Genomic DNA, 27,686 nt, shown 5'->3' on the forward strand with positions numbered 1-27,686 from the left:
GAAAGCCCTGCCTCCAACTGTTTGCTTAGAAATTCTAGGGACAATTAGGAGGCCTGCGTCTTGTGACCGTAGCGTACGTGTAGGTATGTACGGCAGGACCAAATCAGAGAGATAGGTCGGAGCAAGCCCATGTAATGCTTTGTAGGTTAGCAGTAAAACCTTGAAATCAGCCCTTGCCTTGACAGGAAGCCAGTGTAGGGAGGCTAGCACTGGAGTAATATGATCACATTGTTTGGTTCTAGTCAGGATTCTAGCAGCTGTATTTAGCACTAACTGAAGTTTATTTAGTGCTTTATCCGGGTAGCTGGAAAGTAGAGCATTGCAGTAGTCTAACCTAGAAATGACAAAAGCATGGATACATTTTTCCGCATTATTTAGTTTCTAATTGTTGCAATGTTACGTAGATGGAAAAAAGCTGTCCTTGAAACAGTCTTGATATGTTCTTCAAAAGAGAGATCAGGGTCCAGAGTAACAGTTTTATTTGAGACGACTATACAACCATTAAGATTAATTGTCAGATTCAACAGAAGATCTCTTTGTTTCTTGGGACCTAGAACAAGCATCTCTGTTTTGTCTGAGTTTAAAAGTAGAAAGTTTGCAGCCATCCACTTCCTTATGTCTGAAACACATGCTTCTAGCGAGGGCAATTTTAGGGCTTCACCATGTTTCATTGAAATGTACAGCTGTGTGTCATCCGCATAGCAGTGAAAGTTAACATTATGTTTTCGAATGACATCCCCAAGAGGTAAAATATATAGTGAAAACAATAGTGGTCCTAAAACGGAACCTTGAGGAACACCGAAATTTACAGTTGATTTGTCAGAGGACAAACCATTCACAGAGACAAACTGATATCTTTCCGACAGATAAGATCTAAACCAGGCTAGAACTTGTCCGTGTAGACCAATTTGGGTTTCCAATCTCTCCAAAAGAATATGATGATCGATGGTATCAAAAGCAGCACTAAGGTCTTGGAGCATGAGGACAGATGCAGAGCCTCGGTCTGATGCCATTAGAAGGTAATTTACCACCTTCACAAGTGCAGTCTCAGTGCTATGCTGGGGTTTAAAACCAGACTGAAGCTCCCTGTATATAGCTCCCTGTATATAGCTCCACATTGATCTGGTACTGGTACTCCCTGTATATAGCTCCACATTGATCTGGTACTGGTACTCCCTGTATATAGCTCCACATTGATCTGGTACTGGTACTCCCTGTATATAGCTCCACATTGATCTGGTACTGGTACTGGTACTCCCTGTATATAGCTTCACATTGATCTGGTACTGGTACTGGTACTCCCTGTATATAGCTCCACATTGATCTGGTACTGGTACTGGTACTCCCTGTATATAGCTCCACATTGATCTGGTACTGGTACTGGTACTCCCTGTATATAGCTCCACATTGATCTGGTACTGGTACTGGTACTCCCTGTATATAGCTCCATGTATTTTATTCCTCTTGTGTTGCTATTTTTGTTTATATTATTATTTTGGGAAGGGCTCATAAGCAAGCATTTCACAAGTCTACACCCATTGTTTTCGGCACATGTGGCAAATACAATTTAATTTGATGTGCTTAGGCAGTAACAATGAGCTGTCTGTCACGATCGTCGTCAAGGAAATGACCGAACCAAGGTGCAGCGTGGTAAGCATACATTATTTTATTTTAAATGTCACCAACAAAACAAACGTGAAGCTCTGCAAGGCTATACACGCCACTAACAAAAACAACAACCCACAAATGAGAAAAGTAAAAAAGGCTGCCTAAGTATGATTCCCAATCAGAGACAACGATAGACAGCTGTCCCTGATTGAGAATCATACCCGGCCAAAAACAAAGAACCAGAAAGCATAGACTTTCCCACCCGAGTCACACCCTGACCAAACAAACATAGAGAATTAAAGGATCTCTACAGTCAGGGCGTGACACTGTCTAAACCAGCGTGCAGTCAGAACAGGCCACAGCCGTCCCTTCCCAGTGAGTCAGTCCCCATGCAGACTGCTTGCTTAGGTCGGGTGACCCTCAACCCGCCTTAGACACCAACACAGCTGATTACACTTATTATTACAATTGCATTTGATGCAGTTGAGAACTTGTACCTGCGCTTCATTTCTCCTAATTTGACTTCTTTCCAACAAATCGTTTGCCCTGTATCTAAGAATCAAGCAAAATTGCATATCTTAATTTAATCCACGATCACAATCGCAATATGATTTGGAACGTAATTAGACACTGGATTCCATTACTTTTCCAGAGCAATGGCTTGAAGGCAGGTCCGTTGGGCTTTGCTCTGAATAAAATTGGATTGACTGATTGATTCATGTATGTCAAATGAAGGACACACACACAGACAGACAAAGAGAAATTCCACACAGAGCGAGAGAGGGAAAGAGGAGGGGAATCACGGATGGATGGATGAAGCAGATGCAGTGGATGGGGTGGTTGGGTATAGAAAGAGACAGAGACAAATGGAGTGTGTGAGACAGAGGGAAAGAAGTGAGACGCATGCCTACTGACCTCCCCCTACTCTCAGCTAATCCATACAGAAGAGGGGAGGTGGTGGAGGGGAGGGCTGTTTGTGTCACTCCCAATAAAGATAGGAAATACAGTGACATTGGCTCGCCCCTGTCTCACTCCCCCCCACCCCTCCAACCTTTTGACATGCTTCTATTTAATATGGTGCCCTGGAAATCCTATAAAAGACATGAGGCCTGGAGCACTTAGGCTGTCCTCTAGAGGAGGGGTGAATGGGGGACACAACGTAACTCCTGTACAAATGACTGTTTCCTTGGGCCTGCATGTCTCTGTATATTTGCCCAACTTGTTTCCTTTTGCAGTCAGGATTGTTCAATGGACTAAAACCACAGTAATGCATACCGCTAATGTGTACACCTCTGCCTCAGACTATCCAATCCAAAATGGTTCCTTCCTCTTTCAGACCAGCTAGGCAGACAACTAGAGGAAAGAAACAGCTGCCTTAAAACATAAACAACATTTATTTTCCCAACTAAATGAGTTCATCGGAAGGTTCCTACTGTTCTTAGCTGCTTATTGTCCCAGTAGACTAATTCCTGTGTTACTCATAGTCAGCCAGCACTGCTGTGATAATGTCTCTTCAGTATTAGTGCATCCAGCATCCATGGACATAGTTTAAAGACGCTCATGAACAGGCCAGTATGAATGTGAGAGCAGGTTAATGCCGGCCCATCTGTTCTAGGAGCTGCTTGTTTTTGAACAGGGGAGGAAATAAAGAACAGCGAGAGAAGACAATGAGTGCAATGGTAATCATTGTAGGTCTATCAGCTGTGTAGATGTGTGTGTGTGTGTGTGTGTGTGTGTGTGTGTGTGTGTGTGTGTATTTGCCTGTGGGATATGAGGGGGCCAAAGCAGTGGAAATCAATACATCTGTACCACAGCCAACAAGCTGCTTGGCTTGGGTTTAGACCCCTGTGTGCTAGGACACAACTTTAACAAGGAACAGGTACACTCAAACAGACACAAACACACTAATGCTAGACAGACAGACTGAAACACACACAGTAACACACACACTCACTCACACAAATACATGGACTCCACACACACACAAATAAATGGACTCCACAAGGCTTTGCACATTTCCCCTTTAATCACATTGAAAAGAGACATCTTTTATACAAAATAGTTCATTTTTTCTCAGTATAACACAGAGTCCAACAAAGGAAGAGAGAGCGATGTTTCAACAGCAGCAACTTACAAAAAACACAGGAACAATATGGAGGGGTAGACAAAAAAATAACATTAAAAGGATTTTTAAAGCATAAAACCACAGACCATTGCCTTGAATTTCGTGTGTTATGCCGTGTTCATGTCATGTTGGAAACTCGGGACCTTAGAGTTAAAATTAACGTAAGTTATTTGCGTAGAACTTCCTGTTGGTTGATTCTGTATCATCTTTCTACAATGAATAAGCAAGTCGGAAATCTCAAGAGTTCCCAAGTTTCCGACATGATGTGAAAGTGGCACAAGTTGGCGCCTGAAACCTGGATCCACTCAGCATACCAAAGGCTTCCAACTCTTGTGTGGGTTGGGTGATGGGCACTCTACTAAGAGAAGGGGCATGAAGAGGGCGCACTGAATGTGGATGGGAATGTGCAATAATTGATGATAATGATAATAATGATGAGCACCATTTCACCCAGAAAGCTTTAGAAAGTGTGCTGGGTGACGGATCCCCAGCTGACCCTGTTTTTCGCTCTCTGTTATTGTGCAGCTAGCATCGATCTGAGCACAGAGAGGAGTGTTTTTTTTTTTTTTTAGAAACACAGACTATGCAAACAGGGCCTTTCGGTGGAGCCAGGGCAGTCGCAGCAGGGAAGGGAAGACATCTGTGTTAATGGGCTGCAGGTGGAACAACTGCTGGTCTGAGTCGGCAGGAGCCACACAATCTGACACACAAACAAACACCAACTGCTGGTCGAGTCGACAGAGAAGTAAAATCGGCAGATGGTCTAAAAAAATGAAACAAAATTACCGTAAGTGCTCCCTGCGATGACTGTGATGCACACAAACTGCATACTTACTACGGTACTCTCTCTCTCTCTCTCTCTCTCTTTCTCTCTCTCTCTCTCTCTTTCTCTCTCTCTCTCTCTCTCTCTCTCTCTCTCTCTCTCTCTCTCTCTCTCTCAAACATACACATCTAGGCATGCAAGCTCAACTAGAAACAATAATTTAAAAAATATATATATTATCACATAGGTGCAGTGAAATTTGGTGTTTTACAGGGTCAGCCATAGTAAAGCAAATTAGGGTTAAGTGCCTTGCTCATTTTTCACCTTGATGGCTCATTTGAACCAGCGACCTCGCGGTAACTGGTGCAACCCTCTAAGCACTATGCTACCTGCCATAATAGCTGCATACCAAATAAATACACTATGTTTTATAGGAGAGAGAGGGAGTTACAGTAAAACATGCAGGCCTGGTTTCTGTATGTAAGCTGGTTACCTGTGATATGATTCTTCCCCTCACTATTACCCATACGTGTGGTTACTTTAAAAAATAAAATATATATATTTCAACAGTTATTTGTGCTCTTACATATGGTGAAATGGCGACATTGTTGCTGTAATGTGATAGATTATACTGTATTATTACCACTCTCTGAGAATTGATTTCTAAAAGTGTACACTCAATAGGGACCCTACCACAAAAAATGTGCACACTTTTAAAAGGCTCAGTATTTCGTTTTTCCTGTAGAGACAGGTGTGGATGGTATCTCAAAGTGGAAATTAGTGGATGTCATGGTAACAGCATAAGATTAATAAACTAAAAAAAAAAAAAATTATGTTTATCAATATTTTCTAAAATAAAAACCTGCCACCAACAGCATCTTTTGTTCCAGTTTCACATGTTGTATTCAAAATAAAATAAAATGAATGCTCCTTTGACATATTGTTTGACAGTCAACCTACTAGGAAATCCTAACAGACAAAACAGCCAAGGAATCACGATTGGTTTCCACCATGGAAACAGCAAAGTGATAAACAAGCAATGGAGAATATTTAAGCAATGTGGAGTAGCAGGCTATGACAAACAGGTTTATGCATGGGTTAACTCCGTCGTTCCAGAGCCATCATTTCTGTCTTCTGCATTTGAATCTGTCGCTCTCTTTTCCTCTGTGTCTCTCTAGGTCTCCCTGTCTGTCATTATCCCCTCATTCACTGCCTGTTATGTAGCTGTAAGTGCTGATTCATTTACATTTGTAGTGCTGCTGGGTGTAGGGGAAGTGGACTGAGTAGCAGGGTTGGGCTCAATTCGAAATGAAGGCAGTCAATTCAAGAAGTAAACTAAAATTACAATCAAATAATCTAAATAAGGGCATTTATTTTCAATGACTTCTCAAAAAACTGAAAAGCTATTCGAATTGAGCCCAACCCAGCTGAGCAGAGGATTATCATCAGTGCCCACACAAAGGAAAATAGAACTCACCCATTGTCGCCTCACCCCACCTCCTCGGATCCTCGACCTACTCACTCCCTCCCACAGTGCAGGTCCACAGTGTTACGGTTTGATAATCTACCTGATATCCTCTAGCTGTTTACATACTAATTTTCTGGTTCACACTTACAAGACTGCTGTGTCTGTCCACAGGATGCTCCACAGAAGTCCTCTGTCCTGTTGGGAATCGGCCCACTAGTGAACAACTACAAAGCCATCTAGTACCAAGCAGAGGACCCCCTTCTCACCAGAACACCACCACCTTCTAAGGTAACTTGATAACTACACAGAGGGAGAAATGGAGGGTTGACTCTTAAGTCTCAAAGTAGTGATTTGTCAGTCTTGGCAGGGTACTCTGTTATTAACCAAGTCTTGTAAACTGATAATGTCTCTTTTGCTTCAGATAGTTTTCATTGAAGAGGTGTACATAACATAAACATTCACGCTGGTGCAGTCAAGATAATTCTAATCTTCAGAGTTTTTAATTTATTTTTTAAAATCTTCTTCTTGCTCAAAAATGACCTACAACAAATCCATCATCCCCATCAAGGGTGAAATTAGAGTAATTTCCCCATCAAAAATGTCAAGGCCCAGCTCCAAAAAACCGCACCGGAAACAAAACCAATAAATAAGGGTAGCAATGAGGGACTGGTCAAAGCACCAGCTTTGATTAGTGGATGTCTATCTAAGTAAAGTATCTACAAGCCTGGGCTGCATTGAATTCAATGCATTGTTCCGTTATAGAATTTAGCCAGAGTCATCAAGGATATCTTCAGGGACAGCCACCCCTGGGCCCCGACAATACCCTCACCCTGTGGAACCACTGGATCAGACTACAACTAGTCTGCTTTAAGACAAGCGGTTATGTGGGCCGTTTGAAAAATAACCATTCACAGCTTTAAAGAGCCCTGTCTTCAGGTAACTGATAGGACAAAATGGGCACATCAGGACAGTTGAGGCATTTAAACGGATGAGCCAAGAGGGCAAAATATGGCCAGTGGGCAAGGGATGCATATCAGTCTGTCTCTCTGACCCTTTCTGGACTTTTTAACCTTACAGCTTTGTTAGTGTGACGTTCCACACATATGCCCTGAAATGGAACTGTACTGTATGTGAAAATATCTTGCCGTTTCAACACAGCACATTATTTGACTATGTCTCACTGAGAGAGGGAGCAGTGATGAACAAGTACACTGACCGTTACTAACGGTGTGAAGAAGCAGTCCGTATCTACACCTGTAATGGGACGTTCGTTAGTCCCTGCTGCTGTGTACCAGGAGCGGTTTCCTGCAGGCATCCCAACCAATTCATCAAATAGTGTCAGTGCAGTAAACAGCAGGCTTAGCTGGAATGGGAGACTAGAAGAGGAAGGCACAAAAGGGGGTGCTTCAGAAGAACCCATGCGGACAAAAAAAACTGTGCATCTATACAGTACACCTAGAACAGTGTGGAACTGGCCAGGACTATCACGTGTAACAGTAGTCTATATCTGGGATCCCTCCTTCTCTATAGCCACGGTTGGTGCCATACCCTGCATTGGACACTTGGTGGGCACCTTTGTAGAGACCGGTGCCATTGGAGGGGAATATAGTGTGGATGATGTAATCCTCCCGGAGGGGCATGGGTTGCAGCGGCTGGTGGGTAACCATGGGTGTCATCTGGAACCCTGGGCCTCGGATCTCCAGGATGGTGGTGTCCTTCTTTGTGCCTGACTCAATGTAGTCATCGTAGTGCTTGCTCTTTCTGGAGCTGCCACGGCTGTATTGATCACGAGAAGACAGGCGTCCGGCCCGATGCCTGTACCAGCAAAAGACGGCAACTATGAGCGCCAGAGAGACGATGGCCGTAGCTCCTCCAATGATCCCAGCCAGAGGCAGAGTAGCCATGTGTTCAGGGTTCTGGTTGTCCTCCTGGCCCACATCTGGCTGACTGGGGTCTGACGTCTCAGCTTTAGCGCACACTGGAGCTTCATCTGAGTCAGTGTTTCCACCTGCCATGACTCCTTTACCCCCGGAGCTGGCCGCCAGGGGCACCATGCAGATGATGTAGCTGGAGTGGGGGTGCAGGGAAGTGAGCAGGTACTCTCTACGGTCTCCTCTCACCAGGGTCTCTGTGATGGAGCCCATGGCAGCGCTGGTTCCCAGCCGCAGCCAACTGAGTCTGAAGGAGGAGGTGGGCTGGGCCACGCTCCAGGTGACACGGATGCTGTCGGGGGCCAAGGGCTTGACATTCAGGGCCAGGCTCTTACCTACTCCACTGCTGCCCAGTGTGTAGTCTAGACCTGAGTCTGGTAGCCCCAGGCCGGGCCGCTTGGAGCGCAGGGTGAAGAGGGAGCCCTGTGGAGGGGCGAGGGTGGTGGAGCTAGCAGCAACCCCTCCTACTTCTGCTCCACCCCCTCTGTCTCTGGTCTCACTTCCTGTGGCCCCGACCCCAGCCCCGACAGCCACTATGCCTGGGACTTCACACTCCTCCATCTGACTGGTCAGGTCCCTAAGGGCCATGTCTCGAACCTTGTCAGGCCCCTGGCAGGTGAGGCCCCTCACCGTGATGGAGTTACCCCTAGCATGAAGCCAGTCATGTAACCAGCGCAGGTTACAGCCACAGTGCCAGGGATTCCCCCGCACCAGCAGTTGTCCCAGGTTGTCCAGGTCTTTGAACAGGCCCCGAGGCAGGGTGGTCAGGTTGTTGCCAGACAGGTCCAGTCTTTGGAGCCTCCTCATGCCATCCAGGGAGCCACGGGGAATGTGGATCAGAGCGTTGTCCTGCAGAGAGAGACGCTGCAGGTGGGTACTGGGCAGGTTGAGTGGCGGGGTCAGGAGGGAGTTACGCACCAATGAAAGCTCTGTCAGGTTGGAGAGGCGGGAGAAGGTGTCGTCTGCGATGCGCTGGTTGGCCAGGAGATTCCCGTCCAGAACGAGGCGTCGCAGGGAGGAGAGGCCACGGAAGGCGTGGGTGGGGATGGTGGAGATACGGTTGTCGTCCAGCCTCAGTTCCTCCAGAGAGGCCGGGAGCCCAGAGGGGATGCTGGACAGGTGGTTACGTGACAGGAAAAGCAGGCGCAGCCGTGGGTTGTCAACGAAGGCCTGGTCCTCGATGCTGACGGTGGAGACAGAGTTGTCGTCCAGGTGCAGCTTCTCCAGTAGAGGCATGCGGGCCAGGGTGGAGCGGGGAAGCGTACGGATGTTGTTGTCCTGCAGGTGCAGCTCCCGGAGGGAAGGGGGCAGGTGCATGGGGAAGTCATCCAGCTCGTTATCGTACAGGTAGACCACTCGGATGGTGAGTTGACGCTCTAGGGAGGTGGGGAGCCCGGCGTTGTCTATGTGGTTGTTCTGAAGGTAGAGCACAGTGGCAGAGGGGGGCAGAGGGGGGATAGAGCTCAGGCCACGGTCGTTGCAGTAGATGAAGTCCTCGTCACATCGGCAGACAGAGGGGCACACTGGGTCTCCCTCCTCATCGTACCCTGTGGCTGCAGCAATCTCCAGCACCTCGGCCAACAGAGTCAGGCAGAGCATGAGCAGGAACAGCCAATCACGCAGCTCGACCACTCCCTCAGACGCCATGGTGCTGATGACGAACGTCCTTTCCTCTCGATCTCAACTTCCTGGATCCTTGAATCCTAAGGATAAACTCAAACCAGGCCGGCTCCTTCAGCCCTAGATAGACTGAAAAGGATACAGGTTTTAGTTAACAATTCGCTCAAGTGACCAGATCACTAAGGTTTAATTGAAATTCCCAAATCACTGAAATGCCAGAATACAACAAGCTTGACAATGTACCCTTATTTCATTATGCCTAAACCATATCCCACAAATTATACATGGTCACATGGAAATTGAACCGCTACTGTATACTAATCCCTCTAAGGGTCTATATCTCGACTTCAATCCCCTTGTCATGGTGAAGTGGCAGTAATCTGCTTCCAGCAGGAGTTGGAGGAAAGGAGAGGATTTTTCTTCAAATCAATTTCAGTAAAATAAACCGTGGCCAAACCTGTTTGAAAATATTGAACATAATTAAATATATCAAATCATTTTTTTGTCAAACAGTGTTCCTAGAGGGAAATTACTATTCCAAAAATACAGTTTCTCCAGTCTGTCCACTGAAAGAATCCAAAAACTAGGGCCTAATATTCAACATAAAGTTGATTTCACATGTTTGGTGAAATCTCCTGGCCCTATAACAGTGTAATAGAGTATTTATTTGAATTCTCCCAAATACTAAGCAGATTAGGTATACAGTACATCCCACTCTTTCTGCATTCACTACGGAATATTGATAAACTAAGCTACGAGTGTGCATATGTGCATATGTGTGTATATGCATGAGCATATTGTATGTATGTGTGTATATATGCTGTGAGTGTACTATATGTGTGTGTGTGTGTGGCAGAGTAGAGTGAGGGATTGAGTGTGTTTTTTTAGTCTGAGCAGCTGTGCAAAGAAGTCCGTCAAACAGAGGGGAGTATTTGGGTCAGTTCCTTCAAAGGCAAGATAGAAGGAGAGTGAGATCGATGTGGTGGGGAGAGTGGGAGGGATTAGAGGAACATATGGAGTTGTGATTGGGTGGATTAACAAAGAATGGCACATAGATAGATCTTAAACACTTTCTACAGTTACTTTAGTTTCTCCCTCCCATGGTTACTCATTTGGCTTACACTAGCAGGGCTGGTCTAATCCACAGACATTATGACATCAATTACAGTGCCTTCAGAAAGTATTCATACCCCTTGATTTATTCAAAAGAAAAATTGTGTTACAGCCTGAATTTAAAATTGATTCAATATTTTTTTTTTCTCAGCCATTTACACACACTACCCCATAATTAGAAAGTGAAAGCATGTTTTTAGACATTTTTGCAAATGTATTGAAAATGAAATACAGAAATATCTCATTTACATAACTATTCACACCCCTCAGTCAATACATGTTAGTATCACCTTTGGCAGCGATTACAGCTGTGAGTCTTAATGGGAAGACTCTAAGAGCTTTGCACACCTGGATTGTACAATATTTGCACATTATTCTTTTTAAAATTCTTCAAGCTCCCTCAAGTTGGTTGTTGATCATTGCTAGACAGCCATTTTCAAGCCAATTTACGTCAAAACTGTAACTAGGCCACTCAGAAACATTCACTGTCTTCTTGGTAAGCAACTCCAGTGTAGATTTGTCCTGTTTTAGGTTATTGACCTGCTGAAAAGTGAATTTGTCTCCCAGTGTCTGGTGTAAAGCAGACTGAACCAGGTTTTCCTCTAGGATTTTGCCTGTGCTTATCTCTATTCTGTTTCTATTCTTTGCTGATTACAAGCATACTCATAACATGATGCAGCCACCACCATGATTGAAAATATGAAGCGATGGTACTCAGTGATGTGTTGTGTTGGATTTGCTCCAAACTTAACGCTTTGTATTCAGGACATAAAGTTGATTTATTTGACCATTTTTTTGTACAGTTTTTCTTTAGTGCCTTATTGCAAACAGGATGCATGTTTTGGAATATGTTTTATTTTGTACAGGGTTCCTTCTTTTCACTCTGTCATTTAGGTTAGTATTGTGGAGTAACTACAACACTGTTGATCCATTCTCAGTTTCCTATCACAGCCATTAAACTCTGTAACTGTTTTAAAGTCACCATTGGCCTCATGGTGAAATCCCTGAGCGGTTTCCTTCCTGACCGGCAACTGAGCTAGGAAGGACAACTGTATCGGTGTAGTGACTGAGTGTATTGATACACCATCCAAAGTGTAATTAATAACTTCACCATGCTCAAAAGGATATTCAATGCCTGCTTTTTTACCCATCTACCAATAGGTGCCCTTCTTTGCGAGGCATTGGAAAACTTCCCTGGTCTTTGTGGTTGAATCTATGTTTGACTGCTCACTGCTCAACTGAGAGACTTTACAGATAATTGTACTTCATGTGTGGGGTGTAGAGATGTGGTAGTCATTTAAAAATCATGTTAAACACTATTATTGCACACAGAGTGAGCCTATGCAACTTATTATGCGACTTGTTAAATACATTTTTACTCCTGAATTTATTTAGGTTTGCCATAACAAAGGGGTTGAATACTTGTTGACTGAAGACATTTCAGCATTTTATTTTTAATTAATTTGTAAAAATGTCTAAAAACATCATTCCACTGACATTATGGAGTATTGTGTGTAGGCCAGTGACACAACATCTCAATTGAATCAATTTTAAATTCAGGCTGTAACCCAACAAAATGTGAAAAAAGTAAAGGGGTATGAATACTTTCTGAAGGTATTATATGTCTATGGTGCAGATGCATTGAGGGTGTGAGTGTGTGTGTGTTTGTGTGTGTGGATGTAATTGTAGAGTACAGTGACAGAAGTATATAGACGTGTGTGTGCGTGAGCCAGACTGTACAGGACGCGTGTGTGTCCCTACAAATTGTTGCAGTCAAAGTTGCAGTTATCTGTATTCGGGAGATGTCAGACAATGCAGGGCTGTGTGGAGGGGATGAGGAGGGGGTTGGTGTGGAAATGGTCTGGCCAGACAGACAGTCGCCAAAGGCAGGGAGGGTACAGTACACAAAACAGCCCTACACTTTCCAATACTGGAGCAAGAAGTAGAGGATCAATTTACATAGAGAGATAGAGAGAATGAGAGAGGGGTGGTGGAGAGAGAGAGAGAAAGAGAGAGAGACAGAGAGACACTGAGAGAGAGAGAGAGAGAGAGAGAGAGAGAGAGAGAGAGAGAGAGAGAGAGAAAGAGAGAGAGACAGAGAGACACTGAGAGAGAGAGAGAGAGAGAGAGAGAGAGAGAGAGAGAGAGAGAGAGAGAAAGAGAGAGAGACAGAGAGACACTGAGAGAGAGAGAGAGAGAGAGAGAGAGAGAGTAGATCTGAAATGACAGCATTGACTGTTGCTACAGTATCTTCACCATGAAATCCACTACAGAAACCGTAACTGGCAGCACTCATATCCACATATTTATTATAAAAGAGGAAAATCCGGGAATGATTACCAAAGCGGGTGCTGGTGTATCGGGGAAATCCACTCTATTGATGGCATGGTAGAGATAACACTGGCACAAAGCTTATCTTACATGCCTATGTCCATGAATGTCATTTAAAATGTAGTGATTGGTGCTTGGGAAGGAGTGATGCAAGCAAGAGATGGCCATGGTGCTGAAGGGGATAAATGAAGGGATCAAAGGATGAATAAATGAAACACAAAAATAGAGGATGAAGAGTCTGAGGATGGAAAAGAAATATATACAAGAAAAAAATTATGACCTATTTACTTTAATTGTGCTACAATACGGCCATGCTCAATCATTGTTGTTCTATCAACTCTCCAAAATGTTATTTCCGTATATTATTATTTGTATGTATCTCAGTGTACAGTGCATTTGGAAAGAATTCAGACCCTTTGACTTTTTTACATTTTGTTATGTTACAGCCTTATTCTAAAATGAATTAAAAAAAAAAAAATCCTCATCAATCTACACACAATACCCCATAATGACAAAGCAAAAACAGTTTTTTTTTTACAATTTAGCAAATTTATTATTTTTTTTTTAACGAAAATATCACATGTACATACAGTACCAGTCAAAAGTTTGGACACACCTACTCATTCAAGGGTTTTTCTATATTTTTTTACTATTTTCTACATTGTAGAATAATAGTGAAGACAACAAAACTATGAAATGACACATTCGGAATCATGTAGTAAACAAAAAAGTGTTAAACAAATCAAAATAGATTTGATATTTGATATTTTTCAAAGTTGCCACCCTTTGCCTTGATGACAGCTTTGCACACTCTTGGCATTCTCTCAACCAGCTTCACCTGGAAAGGACAGATTTCTACTCGTCTAATGTCGATTGCTCGTGTTTCTTGGCCCAAGCAAGTCTCCTCTTCTTATTGGTGTCCTTTAGTGGTGGTTTCTTTGCAGCAATTCGATCATGAAGCCCTGAATCACGCAGTCTCTTCTGAACAGTTGATGTTGAGATGTGTCTGTTACTTGAACACTCTGAAGTATTTATTTGGGCTGCAATCTAAGGTGCAGTTAACTCTAATGAACTTATCCTCTGCATCAGAGGGAACTCTGGCTCTTCCTTTCCTGTGGCGATCCCCACGAGAGCCAGTTTCATCATAGTGCTTGACGGTTTTTGCGACTGCACACAAAGTTCTTGAAATTTTCCGTATTGACTGACCTTCATGTATAAAGGAAAAAATGGACTGTCGTTTATATTTGCTTATTTGAGCTGTTCTTGCCATAATATATATATATATTATTTTTTATTTTAATTGAACCTTAATTGAACTAGGCAAGTCAGTTTAGAACAAATTCTTATTTACAATGATGGCCTAGGAACAGTGGGTTAACTGCTTTGTTCAGGGGCAGAACGACAGATTTTTACCTTGTCAGCTCGGGATTCGGTAAAGATCTGTCGTTCTGCCCCTAAACAAGGCAGTTAACCCACTGTTCCTAGGCCATCATTGTAAATAAGAATTTGTTCTTAACTGACTTGCCTAGTTAAATAAAGCTTAAATTAAAATGTACAAATAAATAATAATATTATGGCAAGAACAGCTCAAATAAGCAAAGAGAAACGACAGTCCATGGACTTGGTCTTTAACCAAATAGGGCTATCTGTATACCACCCCTACCTTGTCACAACACAACTGATTGGCTCAAACGCATTAAGAAGGAAAGAAATTCCACAAATGAACTTTTAACAAGGCACACCTGTTAATTGAAATGCATTACAGGTGACTACATCATGAAGCTGGTTGAGAGAATGCCAAGATTGTGCAATGCTGTCATCAAGGCAAAGGGTGGCTACTTTGATGAATGTCAAATATAAAATCTATTTTGATTTGTTCCACACGTTTTTACGTTTTTACTACATGATTCCATTTGTGTCATTTCATAGTTTTGATGTCTTCACTATTATTATACAATGTAGAAAATAGAAAAAAAATAAAGAAAAACCCTTGAAGGAGTAGGTGTGTCCAAACTTTTGACTGGTACTGTAAGTATTCAGACCCTTTACTCAGTAATTTGTTGAATCCCCTTTGGCAGCGATGACAGCCTAGAGTCTTCTTGGGTATGACGCTACAAGCTTGGTACACCTGTATTTGGTGAGTTTCTCCCATTCTTCTCTGCAAATCCCCTCAAGCTCTGTCAGGTTGGATGGGGAGCGTCGTTGCTCTTTTCAGGTCCCTCCAGACATGTTCGATGGGTTCAAGTCCAGGCTCTGGCTGGGTCACTCAAGGACATTCAGAGACTTGTCCCAAAGCCACTCCTACCTTGTCTTGGCTGTGTGCTTAGGGTCGTTGTCCCGTTGGAAGGTGAAGATTCACTCCAGTCTGAGGTCCTGAGCACTCTGGAGCAGGTTTTCATCAAGGATCTCTCTGTACTTTGCTCCATTCATCTTTTCCTCGATCTTGACTAGTCTCCCAGTCCTGCCTCTGAAAAACATCCACACAGCATGATGCTGCCACCACCATGCTTCACCGTAGGGATGGTGCCAGGTTTTCTCCAGATGTGACGCTTGGCATTCAGGCCAAAGAGTTCAATCTTGGCTTCATCAAAACAGAGAATCTTGTTTCTCATGATCTGAGAGTCTTTAGGTGCCTTTTGGCAAACTCCAAGTGGGCTGTCATGTGCCTTTTACTGAGGAGTGGCTTCCGTCTGGTCACTCTACCATATAGGCCTGATTGGTGGATTGCTGCAGAGATGGTTGTTCTTATGGAAAGTTCTCCCATCTCCACAGAGGAACTCTGGAGCTCTGTCAGAGTGACCATCAGGTTCTTGGTCACCTCCCTGACCAAGGTCTTCCCCCGATTGCTCAGTCCAACTCTAGGAAAAGTCTTGTTGGTTCCAAACTTCTTCCATTTAAGAATGATGGAGGCCACTGTGTTCTTGGGGACCTTCAATGCTGCAGAAATGTTTTGGTACCCTTCCCCAGATCTGTGCCTCAACACAATTCTGTCTCGGAGCTCAACGTACAATTCCTTTGACCTCATGACTTCATTTTTGCACCGACATGCACTGTCAACTGTGGGACCTTATATAGACAGGTGTGTGCCTTTCCAAATCATGTCCAAACAATTGCAATTACCACAGGTGGACTCCAATCAAGTTGTAGAAACATCAAGGATGATCAATGGAAACAGGATGCACCTGAGCTCAATTTTGAGTCTCATAGCAAAGGGTCTGTATACTTAGGTAAATAAGATATTTCTGTTTAAAAAAATGTTACAATGTGCAAACATTTCTAAAAACTTGTTTTCGCTTTGTCATTATCGGGTATTATCTAGATTGATGACGGGAAAAAAAATTCTATCCGTTTTAGAATAAGGCTGGAAAATGTAGAAAAAGTCAAGGTGTCTGATACTTTCCGAATGCACTGTTGGACCATTCTGCAAGACTTTTAATAGTTTAAATACTGTGTCTTTGGCAGTACTGTATATAGTCGTTTCTGTGAGAGAAAAACTATTAGAAGCAGTCCATTGTGCTTGAGTCAGCAGAGTGCAATCAGTGAGCTTCATTGCTTGTCTGGAACAGACCCTAGGCCTCTTCAAAGTCATTAGCTCTGAACTGATGTTACCGCTACTAAATCTGAATCAGCTGCCTTCAAAATGTCCAGTAGGGTACAAACCAACCTAATGCTGTAAAACACATGATTGTATTAAAAACAATTAAACTAATTATTAATGGCTTAAAAGATAATAATCATCAATTTATCAATAATGACGTTAACATATTACCTAATCCACTCAATCTATAAATTCAGAGCAGATGCTTTAATCAAAGTAACGTACAAACAGTACTGTTACCATATTGTACATCTGAAAACTCCATTAGGGCCGTATCCTAAAATGAGATGCACGCATCATAATGTAAACTTTAACTCAAATCTCCGAGGGACATCTATACATGATTTCTGTGAATGTTTCAGTAACAGCCGTGAATGTTAAATTAGAAGGTTACCCATGAGCCATTGAGGTTAAGTGCCTTGATATGAGCACTACATCACTATGACATGTTCCTCCTGGGATTTGAGACAGCATCCGTCTTGTCGCTAGTCCATTTTCCTACCCACTCTGCTGCTACTGCTACTACTGTCGCTGCTGCTGCTGCTACTACTGTCGCTGCTGCTGCTGCTACTGCTACTACTGTCGCTGCTGCTGCTGTTACTACTGTTGCTGTTACTACTGTTACTACTGTTGCTGTTACTACTGTTACTACTGTTGCTGCTGCTGCTGTTACTACTGTTGCTGCTGATGTTACTGCTGTTGCTACTGCTGCTGCTATTACTACCGTTGCTGTTGCTGCTTTTACTACCGTTGCTGTTGCTGCTTTTACTACTGTTGCTGCTGCTGCTCTTACTACTGTTGCTGCTGCTGCTGTTACTGCTGCTGCTGCTTTTACTACTGTCGATGCTGCTGCTGTTACTGCTGTTATTGCTGCTGCTGCTCTTACTACTGTTGCTGCTGCTGCTGTTACGGCTGTTGCTGCTGTTGCTGCTGTTACTACTGTTGCTGCTGCTGCTGTTACTACTGTTGCTGCTGTCACTACTGTTACTGCTACTGTTACTACTGTCGCTGCTGCTGCTGTTACTACTGTTGCTGCTGCTGCTGCTGTTACTACTGTCGCTGCTGGACTACTGTTGCTGCTGCTACTGTTACTACTGCCGCTGCTGCTGTTACTGCTGTTGCTGTTACTACTATAACTACTGTTGCTGTTACTACTATAACTACTGTCGCTGCTGCTGTCACTACTGTCGCTGCTGGACTACTGTTGCTGCTGCTACTGTTACTACTGTCGCTGCTGCTGTCACTACTGTCGCTGCTGGACTACTGTTGCTGCTGCTGTTACTACTATAACTACTGTTGCTGCTGCTACTGTTACTACTGCCGCTGCTGCTGTTACTACTGTTGCTGCTGCTGCTGTTACTACTGTTGCTGCTGTTACTACTGTCGCTGCTGCTGTTACTACTGTTGCTGTTACTACTATAACTACTGTTGCTGTTACTACTATAACTACTGTCGCTGCTGCTGTCACTACTGTCGCTGCTGGACTACTGTTGCTGCTGCTGTTACTACTATAACTACTGTTGCTGCTGCTACTGTTACTACTGCCGCTGCTGCTGTTACTACTGTTGCTGCTGGACTACTGTTGCTGCTGCTGTTACTACTATAACTACTGTTGCTGCTGCTACTGTTACTACTGTCGCTGCTGCTGTCACTACTGTCGCTGCTGGACTACTGTTGCTGCTGCTGTTACTACTATAACTACTGTTGCTGCTGCTACTGTTACTACTGCCGCTGCTGCTGTTACTACTGTTGCTGCTGCTGCTGTTACTACTGTTGCTGCTGTTACTACTGTCGCTGCTGCTGTTACTACTGTTGCTGCTGCAACTGCTTCTGCTGCTGCTGCTGCTTCTACTGTAGCTGCTGCTGCTGTTACTACTGTTGCTGCTGCTGCTGTTACAACTGTCGCTGCTGCTGCTGCACTACTGTCGCTGCTGGACTACTGTTGCTGCTGCTACTGCTTCTGCTGCTGCTGCTGTTACTACTGTTGCTGCTGCTGCTGTCACTACTGCTGCTGCTGTTACTACTGTCGCTGCTGCTGCTGTTACTACTGTTGCTGCTGTTACTACTGTTGCTGCTGTTACTACTGTCGCTGCTGCTGTTACTACTGTCGTTGTTGCTTCTGTTATTACTGTTGCTGTTGCTGTCACTACTGTCGCTGCTGCTGCTGCTACTACTGTCGCTGCTGCTGCTGCTGTTACTACTGTTGCTGCTGCTGCTGTTATTACTGTTGGGGATGCTGCTGTTACTACTATTGCTGCTGTAACTACTGTTGCTGCTGCTGCTGCACTACTGTTGCTGCTGCTGTCACTACTGTTGCTGCTGCTGTTACTACTGTCACTGCTGCAGCTGTTACTACTGTCGCTGCTGCTGCTGTTACTACTGTTGCTGCTGCTGCTGTTACTACTGTCACTGCTGCAGCTGTTACTACTGTCACTGCTGCTGCTGTTACTACTGTTGCTGCTGAAGCTGTTACTACTGTTGCTGCTGCTGCTGCTGTCACTGTCACTGTCGCTGCTGGACTACTGTTGCTGTTACTACTATAACTACTGTCGCTGTTGCTTCTGTTACTACTGTTGCTGCTGCTGTTACTACTGTTGCTGTTACTACTATAACTACTGTCACTGCTGCTGCTGCTGTTACTACTGTCGCTGCTGCTGCTGCTGTTACTACTGTTGCTGCTGCTGCTGTCACTACTGCTGCTGCTGTTACTACTGTCGCTGCTGCTGCTGTTACTACTGTTGCTGCTGTTACTACTGTTGCTGCTGTTACTACTGTCTCTGCTGCTGTTACTACTGTTGCTGCTGCTGCTGTTACTACTGCCGCTGCTGCTGTTACTACTGTCGTTGTTGCGTCTGTTATTACTGTTGCTGTTGCTGTCACTACTGTCGCTGCTGCTGCTGATACTACTGTCGCTGCTGCTGCTGCTGTTACTACTGTTGCTGCTGCTGCTGTTATTACTGTTGGGGATGCTGCTGTTACTACTATTGCTGCTGTAACTACTGTTGCTGCTGCTGCTGTTACTACTGTTGCTGCTGCTGCTGTTACTACTGTCACTGCTGAAGCTGTTACTACTGTCACTGCTGCAGCTGTTACTACTGTCGCTGCTGCTGCTGTTACTACTGTTGCTGCTGCAGCTGTTACTACTGTTGCTGCTGCTGTTGTTATTGCTGCTGCTGCTGCTGTCACTGTCACTACTGTTGCTGCTGCTGCTGCTGTTACTACTGTTGTTGCTGCTACTACTGTCGATGCTGCTGTCACTACTGTTGCTGCTGCTGCTGCTGTTACTACTGTTGCTGCTGCTGCTGTTATTGCTGCCGCTGCTGCTGTTACTACTGTTGCTGCTGCTGTTACTACTGTTGCTGCTGCTGCTGTTATTGCTGCTGCTGCTGCTGCTGTTAATACTGTCGCTGCTGCTGCTGTCACTACTGTTATTGCTGCTGCTGCTGTCACTACTGCTGCTGCTGTTGCTGTCACTACTGTTGCTGCTGCTGCTGTTAATACTATCGCTGCTGCTGCTGTCACTACTGTTGCTGCTGCTGCTGTTACTACTGTCGATGTTGCTGCTGTTACTACTGTTGCTGCTGCTGCTGTTATTACTGTTGGGGATGCTGCTGTTACTACTGTTGCTAATGTAACTACTGTTGCTGCTGCTGCTGCTGCACTACTGTTGCTGCTGCTGTCACTACTGTTGCTGCTGCTGTTATTACTGTTGCTGCTGCTGCTGTCATTAATGTTGTTGCTGCTGTTACTACTGTCGCTGCTGCTGCTGTTACTACTGTTGCTGCTGCAGCTGTTACTACTGTTGCTGCTGCTGCTGTTACGGCTGTTGCTGCTGTTACTACTGTTGCTGCTGCTGCTGTTACTACTGTTGCTGCTGTTACTACTGTCGCTGCTGCTGTAACTACTGTTGCTGCTGCTGCTGCACTACTGTTGCTGCTGCTGTCACTACTGTTGCTGCTGCTGTTATTACTGTTGCTGCTGCTGCTGTCACTAATGTTGTTGCTGCTGTTACTACTGTCGCTGCTGCTGCTGTTACTACTGTTGCTGCTGCAGCTGTTACTACTGTTGCTGCTGCTGCTGTTACGGCTGTTGCTGCTGTTACTACTGTTGCTGCTGCTGCTGTTACTACTGTTCCTGCTGTTACTACTGTCGCTGCTGCTGTTACTACTGTTTCTGCTGCAACTGCTTCTGCTGCTGCTGCTGCTTCTACTGTAGCTGCTGCTGCTGTTACTACTGTTGCTGCTGTTACTACTGTTGCTGCTGCTGCTGTTACAACTGTCGCTGCTGCTGCTGCACTACTGTCGCTGCTGGACTACTGTTGCTGCTGCTACTGCTTCTGCTGCTGCTGCTGTTACTACTGTTGCTGCTGCTGCTGTCACTACTGCTGCTGCTGTTACTACTGTCGCTGCTGCTGCTGTTACTACTGTTGCTGCTGTTACTACTGTTGCTGCTGTTACTACTGTCGCTGCTGCTGTTACTACTGTCGTTGTTGCTTCTGTTATTACTGTTGCTGTTGCTGTCACTACTGTCACTGCTGCTGCTGCTACTACTGTCGCTGCTGCTGCTGCTGTTACTACTGTTGCTGCTGCTGCTGTTATTACTGTTGGGGATGCTGCTGTTACTACTATTGCTGCTGTAACTACTGTTGCTGCTGCTGCTGCACTACTGTTGCTGCTGCTGTCACTACTGTTGCTGCTGCTGTTACTACTGTCACTGCTGCAGCTGTTACTACTGTCGCTGCTGCTGCTGTTACTACTGTTGCTGCTGCTGCTGTTACTACTGTCACTGCTGCAGCTGTTACTACTGTCACTGCTGCTGCTGTTACTACTGTTGCTGCTGCAGCTGTTACTACTGTTGCTGCTGCTGCTGCTGTCACTGTCACTGTTGGACTACTGTTGCTGTTACTACTATAACTACTGTCGCTGTTGCTTCTGTTACTACTGTTGCTGCTGCTGTTACTACTGTTGCTGTTACTACTATAACTACTGTCACTGCTGCTGCTGCTGTTACTACTGTTGCTGCTGCTGCTGTCACTACTGCTGCTGCTGTTACTACTGTCGCTGCTGCTGCTGTTACTACTGTTACTACTGTTGCTGCTGTTACTACTGTCGCTGCTGCTGTTACTACTGTTGCTGCTGCTGCTGTTACTACTGCCGCTGCTGCTGTTACTACTGTCGTTGTTGCGTCTGTTATTACTGTTGCTGTTGCTGTCACTACTGTCGCTGCTGCTGCTGCTACTACTGTCGCTGCTGCTGCTGCTGTTACTACTGTTGCTGCTGCTGCTGTTATTACTGTTGGGGATGCTGCTGTTACTACTATTGCTGCTGTAACTACTGTTGCTGCTGCTGCTGTTACTACTGTTGCTGCTGCTGCTGTTACTACTGTCACTGCTGAAGCTGTTACTACTGTCACTGCTGCAGCTGTTACTACTGTCGCTGCTGCTGCTGTTACTACTGTTGCTGCTGCAGCTGTTACTACTGTCGCTGCTGCTGTTGTTATTGCTGCTGCTGTCACTGTCACTACTGTTGCTGCTGCTGCTGCTGTTACTACTGTTGTTGCTGCTACTACTGTCGATGCTGCTGTCACTACTGTTACTGCTGCTGCTGCTGTTACTACTGTTGCTGCTGCTGCTGTTATTGCTGCCGCTGCTGCTGTTACTACTGTTGCTGCTGCTGTTACTACTGTTGCTGCTGCTGCTGTTATTGCTGCTGCTGCTGTTAATACTGTCGCTGCTGCTGCTGTCACTACTGTTATTGCTGCTGCTGCTGTCACTACTGCTGCTGCTGTTGCTGTCACTACTGTTGCTGCTGCTGCTGTTAATACTGTCGCTGCTGCTGCTGTCACTACTGTTGCTGCTGCTGCTGTTACTACTGTCGATGTTGCTGCTGTTACTACTGTTGCTGCTGCTGCTGTTATTACTGTTGGGGATGCTGCTGTTACTACTGTTGCTGCTGTAACTACTGTTGCTGCTGCTGCTGCTGCACTACTGTTGCTGCTGCTGTCACTACTGTTGCTGCTGCTGTTATTACTGTTGCTGCTGCTGCTGTCACTAATGTTGTTGCTGCTGTTACTACTGTCGCTGCTGCTGCTGTTACTACTGTTGCTGCTGTTACTACTGTCGCTGCTGCTGTTACTACTGTTGCTGCTGCTGCTGTTACTACTGCCGCTGCTGCTGTTACTACTGTCGTTGTTGCGTCTGTTATTACTGTTGCTGTTGCTGTCACTACTGTCGCTGCTGCTGCTGCTACTACTGTCGCTGCTGCTGCTGCTGTTACTACTGTTGCTGCTGCTGCTGTTATTACTGTTGGGGATGCTGCTGTTACTACTATTGCTGCTGTAACTACTGTTGCTGCTGCTGCTGTTACTACTGTTGCTGCTGCTGCTGTTACTACTGTCACTGCTGAAGCTGTTACTACTGTCACTGCTGCAGCTGTTACTACTGTCGCTGCTGCTGCTGTTACTACTGTTGCTGCTGCAGCTGTTACTACTGTCGCTGCTGCTGTTGTTATTGCTGCTGCTGTCACTGTCACTACTGTTGCTGCTGCTGCTGCTGTTACTACTGTTGTTGCTGCTACTACTGTCGATGCTGCTGTCACTACTGTTACTGCTGCTGCTGCTGTTACTACTGTTGCTGCTGCTGCTGTTATTGCTGCCGCTGCTGCTGTTACTACTGTTGCTGCTGCTGTTACTACTGTTGCTGCTGCTGCTGTTATTGCTGCTGCTGCTGTTAATACTGTCGCTGCTGCTGCTGTCACTACTGTTATTGCTGCTGCTGCTGTCACTACTGCTGCTGCTGTTGCTGTCACTACTGTTGCTGCTGCTGCTGTTAATACTGTCGCTGCTGCTGCTGTCACTACTGTTGCTGCTGCTGCTGTTACTACTGTCGATGTTGCTGCTGTTACTACTGTTGCTGCTGCTGCTGTTATTACTGTTGGGGATGCTGCTGTTACTACTGTTGCTGCTGTAACTACTGTTGCTGCTGCTGCTGCTGCACTACTGTTGCTGCTGCTGTCACTACTGTTGCTGCTGCTGTTATTACTGTTGCTGCTGCTGCTGTTACTACTGTTGCTGCTGCTGCTGTTATTACTGTTGGGGATGCTGCTGTTACTACTGTTGCTGCTGTAACTACTGTTGCTGCTGCTGCTGCTGCACTACTGTTGCTGCTGCTGTCACTACTGTTGCTGCTGCTGTTATTACTGTTGCTGCTGCTGCTGTCACTAATGTTGTTGCTGCTGTTACTACTGTCGCTGCTGCTGCTGTTACTACTGTTGCTGCTGCAGCTGTTACTACTGTTGCTGCTGCTGCTGTTACGGCTGTTGCTGCTGTTACTACTGTTGCTGCTGCTGCTGTTACTACTGTTGCTGCTGTTACTACTGTCGCTGCTGCTGTTACTACTGTTGCTGCTGCAACTGCTTCTGCTGCTGCTGCTGCTTCTACTGTAGCTGCTGCTGCTGTTACTACTGTTGCTGCTGTTACTACTGTTGCTGCTGCTGCTGTTACAACTGTCGCTGCTGCTGCTGCACTACTGTCGCTGCTGGACTACTGTTGCTGCTGCTACTGCTTCTGCTGCTGCTGCTGTTACTACTGTTGCTGCTGCTGCTGTCACTACTGCTGCTGCTGTTACTACTGTCGCTGCTGCTGTTACTACTGTTGCTGCTGTTACTACTGTTGCTGCTGTTACTACTGTCGCTGCTGCTGTTACTACTGTCGTTGTTGCTTCTGTTATTACTGTTGCTGTTGCTGTCACTACTGTCACTGCTGCTGCTGCTACTACTGTCGCTGCTGCTGCTGCTGTTACTACTGTTGCTGCTGCTGCTGTTATTACTGTTGGGGATGCTGCTGTTACTACTATTGCTGCTGTAACTACTGTTGCTGCTGCTGCTGCACTACTGTTGCTGCTGCTGTCACTACTGTTGCTGCTGCTGTTACTACTGTCACTGCTGCAGCTGTTACTACTGTCGCTGCTGCTGCTGTTACTACTGTTGCTGCTGCTGCTGTTACTACTGTCACTGCTGCAGCTGTTACTACTGTCACTGCTGCTGCTGTTACTACTGTTGCTGCTGCAGCTGTTACTACTGTTGCTGCTGCTGCTGCTGTCACTGTCACTGTCGCTGCTGGACTACTGTTGCTGCTGCTACTGTTACTACTGTCGCTGCTGCTGCTGTTACTACTGTTGCTGCTGCAGCTGTTACTACTGTTGCTGCTGCTACTGTTACTACTGCCGCTGCTGCTGTTACTACTGTTGCTGTTACTACTATAACTACTGTTGCTGTTACTACTATAACTACTGTCGCTGCTGCTGTCACTACTGTCGCTGCTGGACTACTGTTGCTGCTGCTACTGTTACTACTGTCGCTGCTGCTGTTACTACTGTCGCTGCTGCTGTTACTACTGTCGCTGTTGCTTCTGTTATTACTGTTGCTGCTGCTGTTACTACTGTTGCTGTTACTACTATAACTACTGTCGCTGCTGCTGCTGTTACTACTGTTGCTGCTGCTATTACTACTGTTGCTGTTACTACTATAACTACTGTCGCTGTTGCTTCTGTTACTACTGTTGCTGCTGCTGTTACTACTGTTGCTGTTACTACTATAACTACTGTCACTGCTGCTGCTGCTTTTACTACTGTCGCTGCTGCTGCTGCTGTTACTACTGTTGCTGCTGCTGCTGTCACTACTGCTGCTGCTGTTACTACTGTCGCTGCTGCTGCTGTTACTACTGTTGCTGCTGTTACTACTGTTGCTGCTGTTACTACTGTCACTGCTGCTGTTACTACTGTTGCTGCTGCTGCTGTTACTACTGCCGCTGCTGCTGTTACTACTGTCGTTGTTGCTTCTGTTATTAATGTTGCTGTTGCTGTCACTACTGTCGCTGCTGCTGCTGCTACTACTGTCGCTGCTGCTGCTGCTGTTACTACTGTTGCTGCTGCTGCTGTTATTACTGTTGGGGATGCTGCTGTTACTACTATTGCTGCTGTAACTACTGTTGCTGCTGCTGCTGTTACTATTGTTGCTGCTGCTGCTGTTACTACTGTCACTGCTGAAGCTGTTACTACTGTCACTGCTGCAGCTGTTGCTACTGTCGCTGCTGCTGCTGTTACTACTGTTGCTGCTGTTGTTATTGCTGCTGCTGCTGCTGTCACTGTCACTACTGTTGCTGCTGCTGCTGCTGTTACTACTGTTGTTGCTGCTACTACTGTCGATGCTGCTGTCACTACTGTTGCTGCTGCTGCTGCTGTTACTACTGTTGCTGCTGCTGCTGTTATTGCTGCTGCTGCTGCTGTCACTACTGTTGCTGCTGCTGTTACTACTGTTGCTGCTGCTACTGTTATTGCTGCTGCTGCTGCTGCTGTTAATACTGTCGCTGCTGCTGCTGTCACTACTGTTATTGCTGCTGCTGCTGTCACTACTGCTGCTGCTGTTGCTGTCACTACTGTTGCTGCTGCTGCTGTTAATACTGTCGCTGCTGCTGCTGTCACTACTGTTGCTGCTGCTGCTGTTACTACTGTCGATGTTGCTGCTGTTACTACTGTTGCTGCTGCTGCTGTCACTACTGTTGCTGCTGTTACTACTGTTGCTGCTGCTGCTGTTACTACTGTCGATGCTGCTGCTGCACTACTGTTGCTGCTGCTGCTGTTACTACTGTTGCTGCTGCGGCTGTTACTACTGTTGCTGACGCTGCTGTTACTACTGTCGCTGCTGCTGCTGTCACTACTGTTGCCGCTGTTATTACTGTTTCTGTTGCTGCTGTTATAACTGTTGCTGCTGCTGTCACTGCTCTTGCTGCTGCTGTTACTACTGTCGCTGCTGCTGCTGTTATTGCTGTTGCTGCTGCTGTTAGTGCTGTTGCTGCTTTTACTACTGTCGATGCTGCTGCTGTTACTACTGTTGCTGCTGTTACTACTGTTGCTGCTGCTGCTGTTACTACTGTTGCTGCTGCTGTTACTACTGTTGCTGCTGCTGCTGTCACTACTGTTGCTGCTGTTACTACTGTTGCTGCTGCTGCTGTTACTACTGTTGCTGCTGCTGTCACTACTGTCGCTGCTGCTGCTGTTACTACGGTTGCTGCTGCTGTTATTACTGTTGCTGCTGTAGCTGTTACTAGTATCGCTGCTGCTGTACTACTGTTGCTGCTGCTCCTTCTCCTGTTGCTGCTGCTGTTTCTACTGTTGCTGCTGCTGCTGGACTACTGTTGCTGCTGCTGTTACTACTGTTGCTGCTGCTGCTGGACTACTGTTGCTACTGGTACTGCTCCTGCTGATGCTGCTACTGTTACTACTGTTGCTGCTGCTGTTACTACTGTTGCTGCTGCTGCTGTTACTACTGTCGATGCTGCTGCTGTTACTACGGTTGCTGCTGCTGTTATTACTGTTGCTGCTGTAGTTGTTACTAGTGTCGCTGCTGCTGTACTACTGTTGCTTCTGCTGCTGCTCCTTCTCCTGTTGCTGCTGCTGTTACTACTGTTGCTGCTGCTGCTGGACTACTGTTGCTGCTGCTGTTACTACTGTCGCTGCTGGACTACTGTTGCTACTGCTACTGCTCCTGCTGCTGCTGCTGCTGCTACTACTGTCGCTGCTGCTGTTACAACTGTTGCTGCTGCTGCTATTACTACTGTTGCTGCTGCTGTTACTACTATTGCTGCTGCTACTACTGTTGCTGCTGCTGGTACTACTGTTGCTGCTGCTACTACTGTTGCTGCTGCTATTACTACTGTTGCTGCTGCTGTTACTACTGTTGCTGCTGCTACTACTGTTGCTGCTGCTGGTACTACTGTTGCTGCTGCTGTTACTACTGTTGCTGCTGCTGCTGTTATTACTGTTGCTGCTGCTGGTACTACTGTCGATGCTGCTGATGTCACTACTGTCACTGCTGCTGCTGTCACTACTGTCACTGCTGCTGCTGTTACTACTGTCGCTGCTGCTGCTGTTACTATTGTCGCTGCTGCTGCTGTTACTACTGTTGCTGCTGCTGCTGTTACTACTGTTGCTGCTGCTGCTGTTACTACTGTTGCTGCTGCTGCTGTTACTACTGCTGCTGCTGTTACTACTGTTGCTGCTGCAGCTGTTATTGTTGCTGCTGCTGCTGTTACTACTGTTGTTGCTGCTACTGCTGTTACTACTGTTGCTGCTG

General features: G+C 45.7%; 1 protein-coding gene across 1 annotated transcript in view; it reads right to left on the reverse strand.

The window, feature by feature from the left end:
- Positions 1-3,615: 3,615 nt before the first annotated feature.
- Positions 3,616-27,686, reverse strand: part of LOC110510000 (leucine-rich repeat transmembrane protein FLRT1-like) — a 61,321-nt gene continuing 37,250 nt past the window's right edge. Inside the window, exon 3 of the mRNA XM_021591260.3 lies at positions 3,616-9,644. Within this exon, the coding sequence (XP_021446935.2) occupies positions 7,449-9,542 (2,094 nt within the window). The 5' untranslated portion in view covers positions 9,543-9,644 and the 3' untranslated portion in view covers positions 3,616-7,448. The remainder of the gene's footprint in view (positions 9,645-27,686) is intronic.

Source organism: Oncorhynchus mykiss, chromosome 29 (genome assembly GCF_057628025.1).
Source record: "Oncorhynchus mykiss isolate SJ-2025 chromosome 29, ASM5762802v1, whole genome shotgun sequence".
Taxonomy (NCBI): Eukaryota; Metazoa; Chordata; class Actinopteri; order Salmoniformes; family Salmonidae; genus Oncorhynchus; species Oncorhynchus mykiss.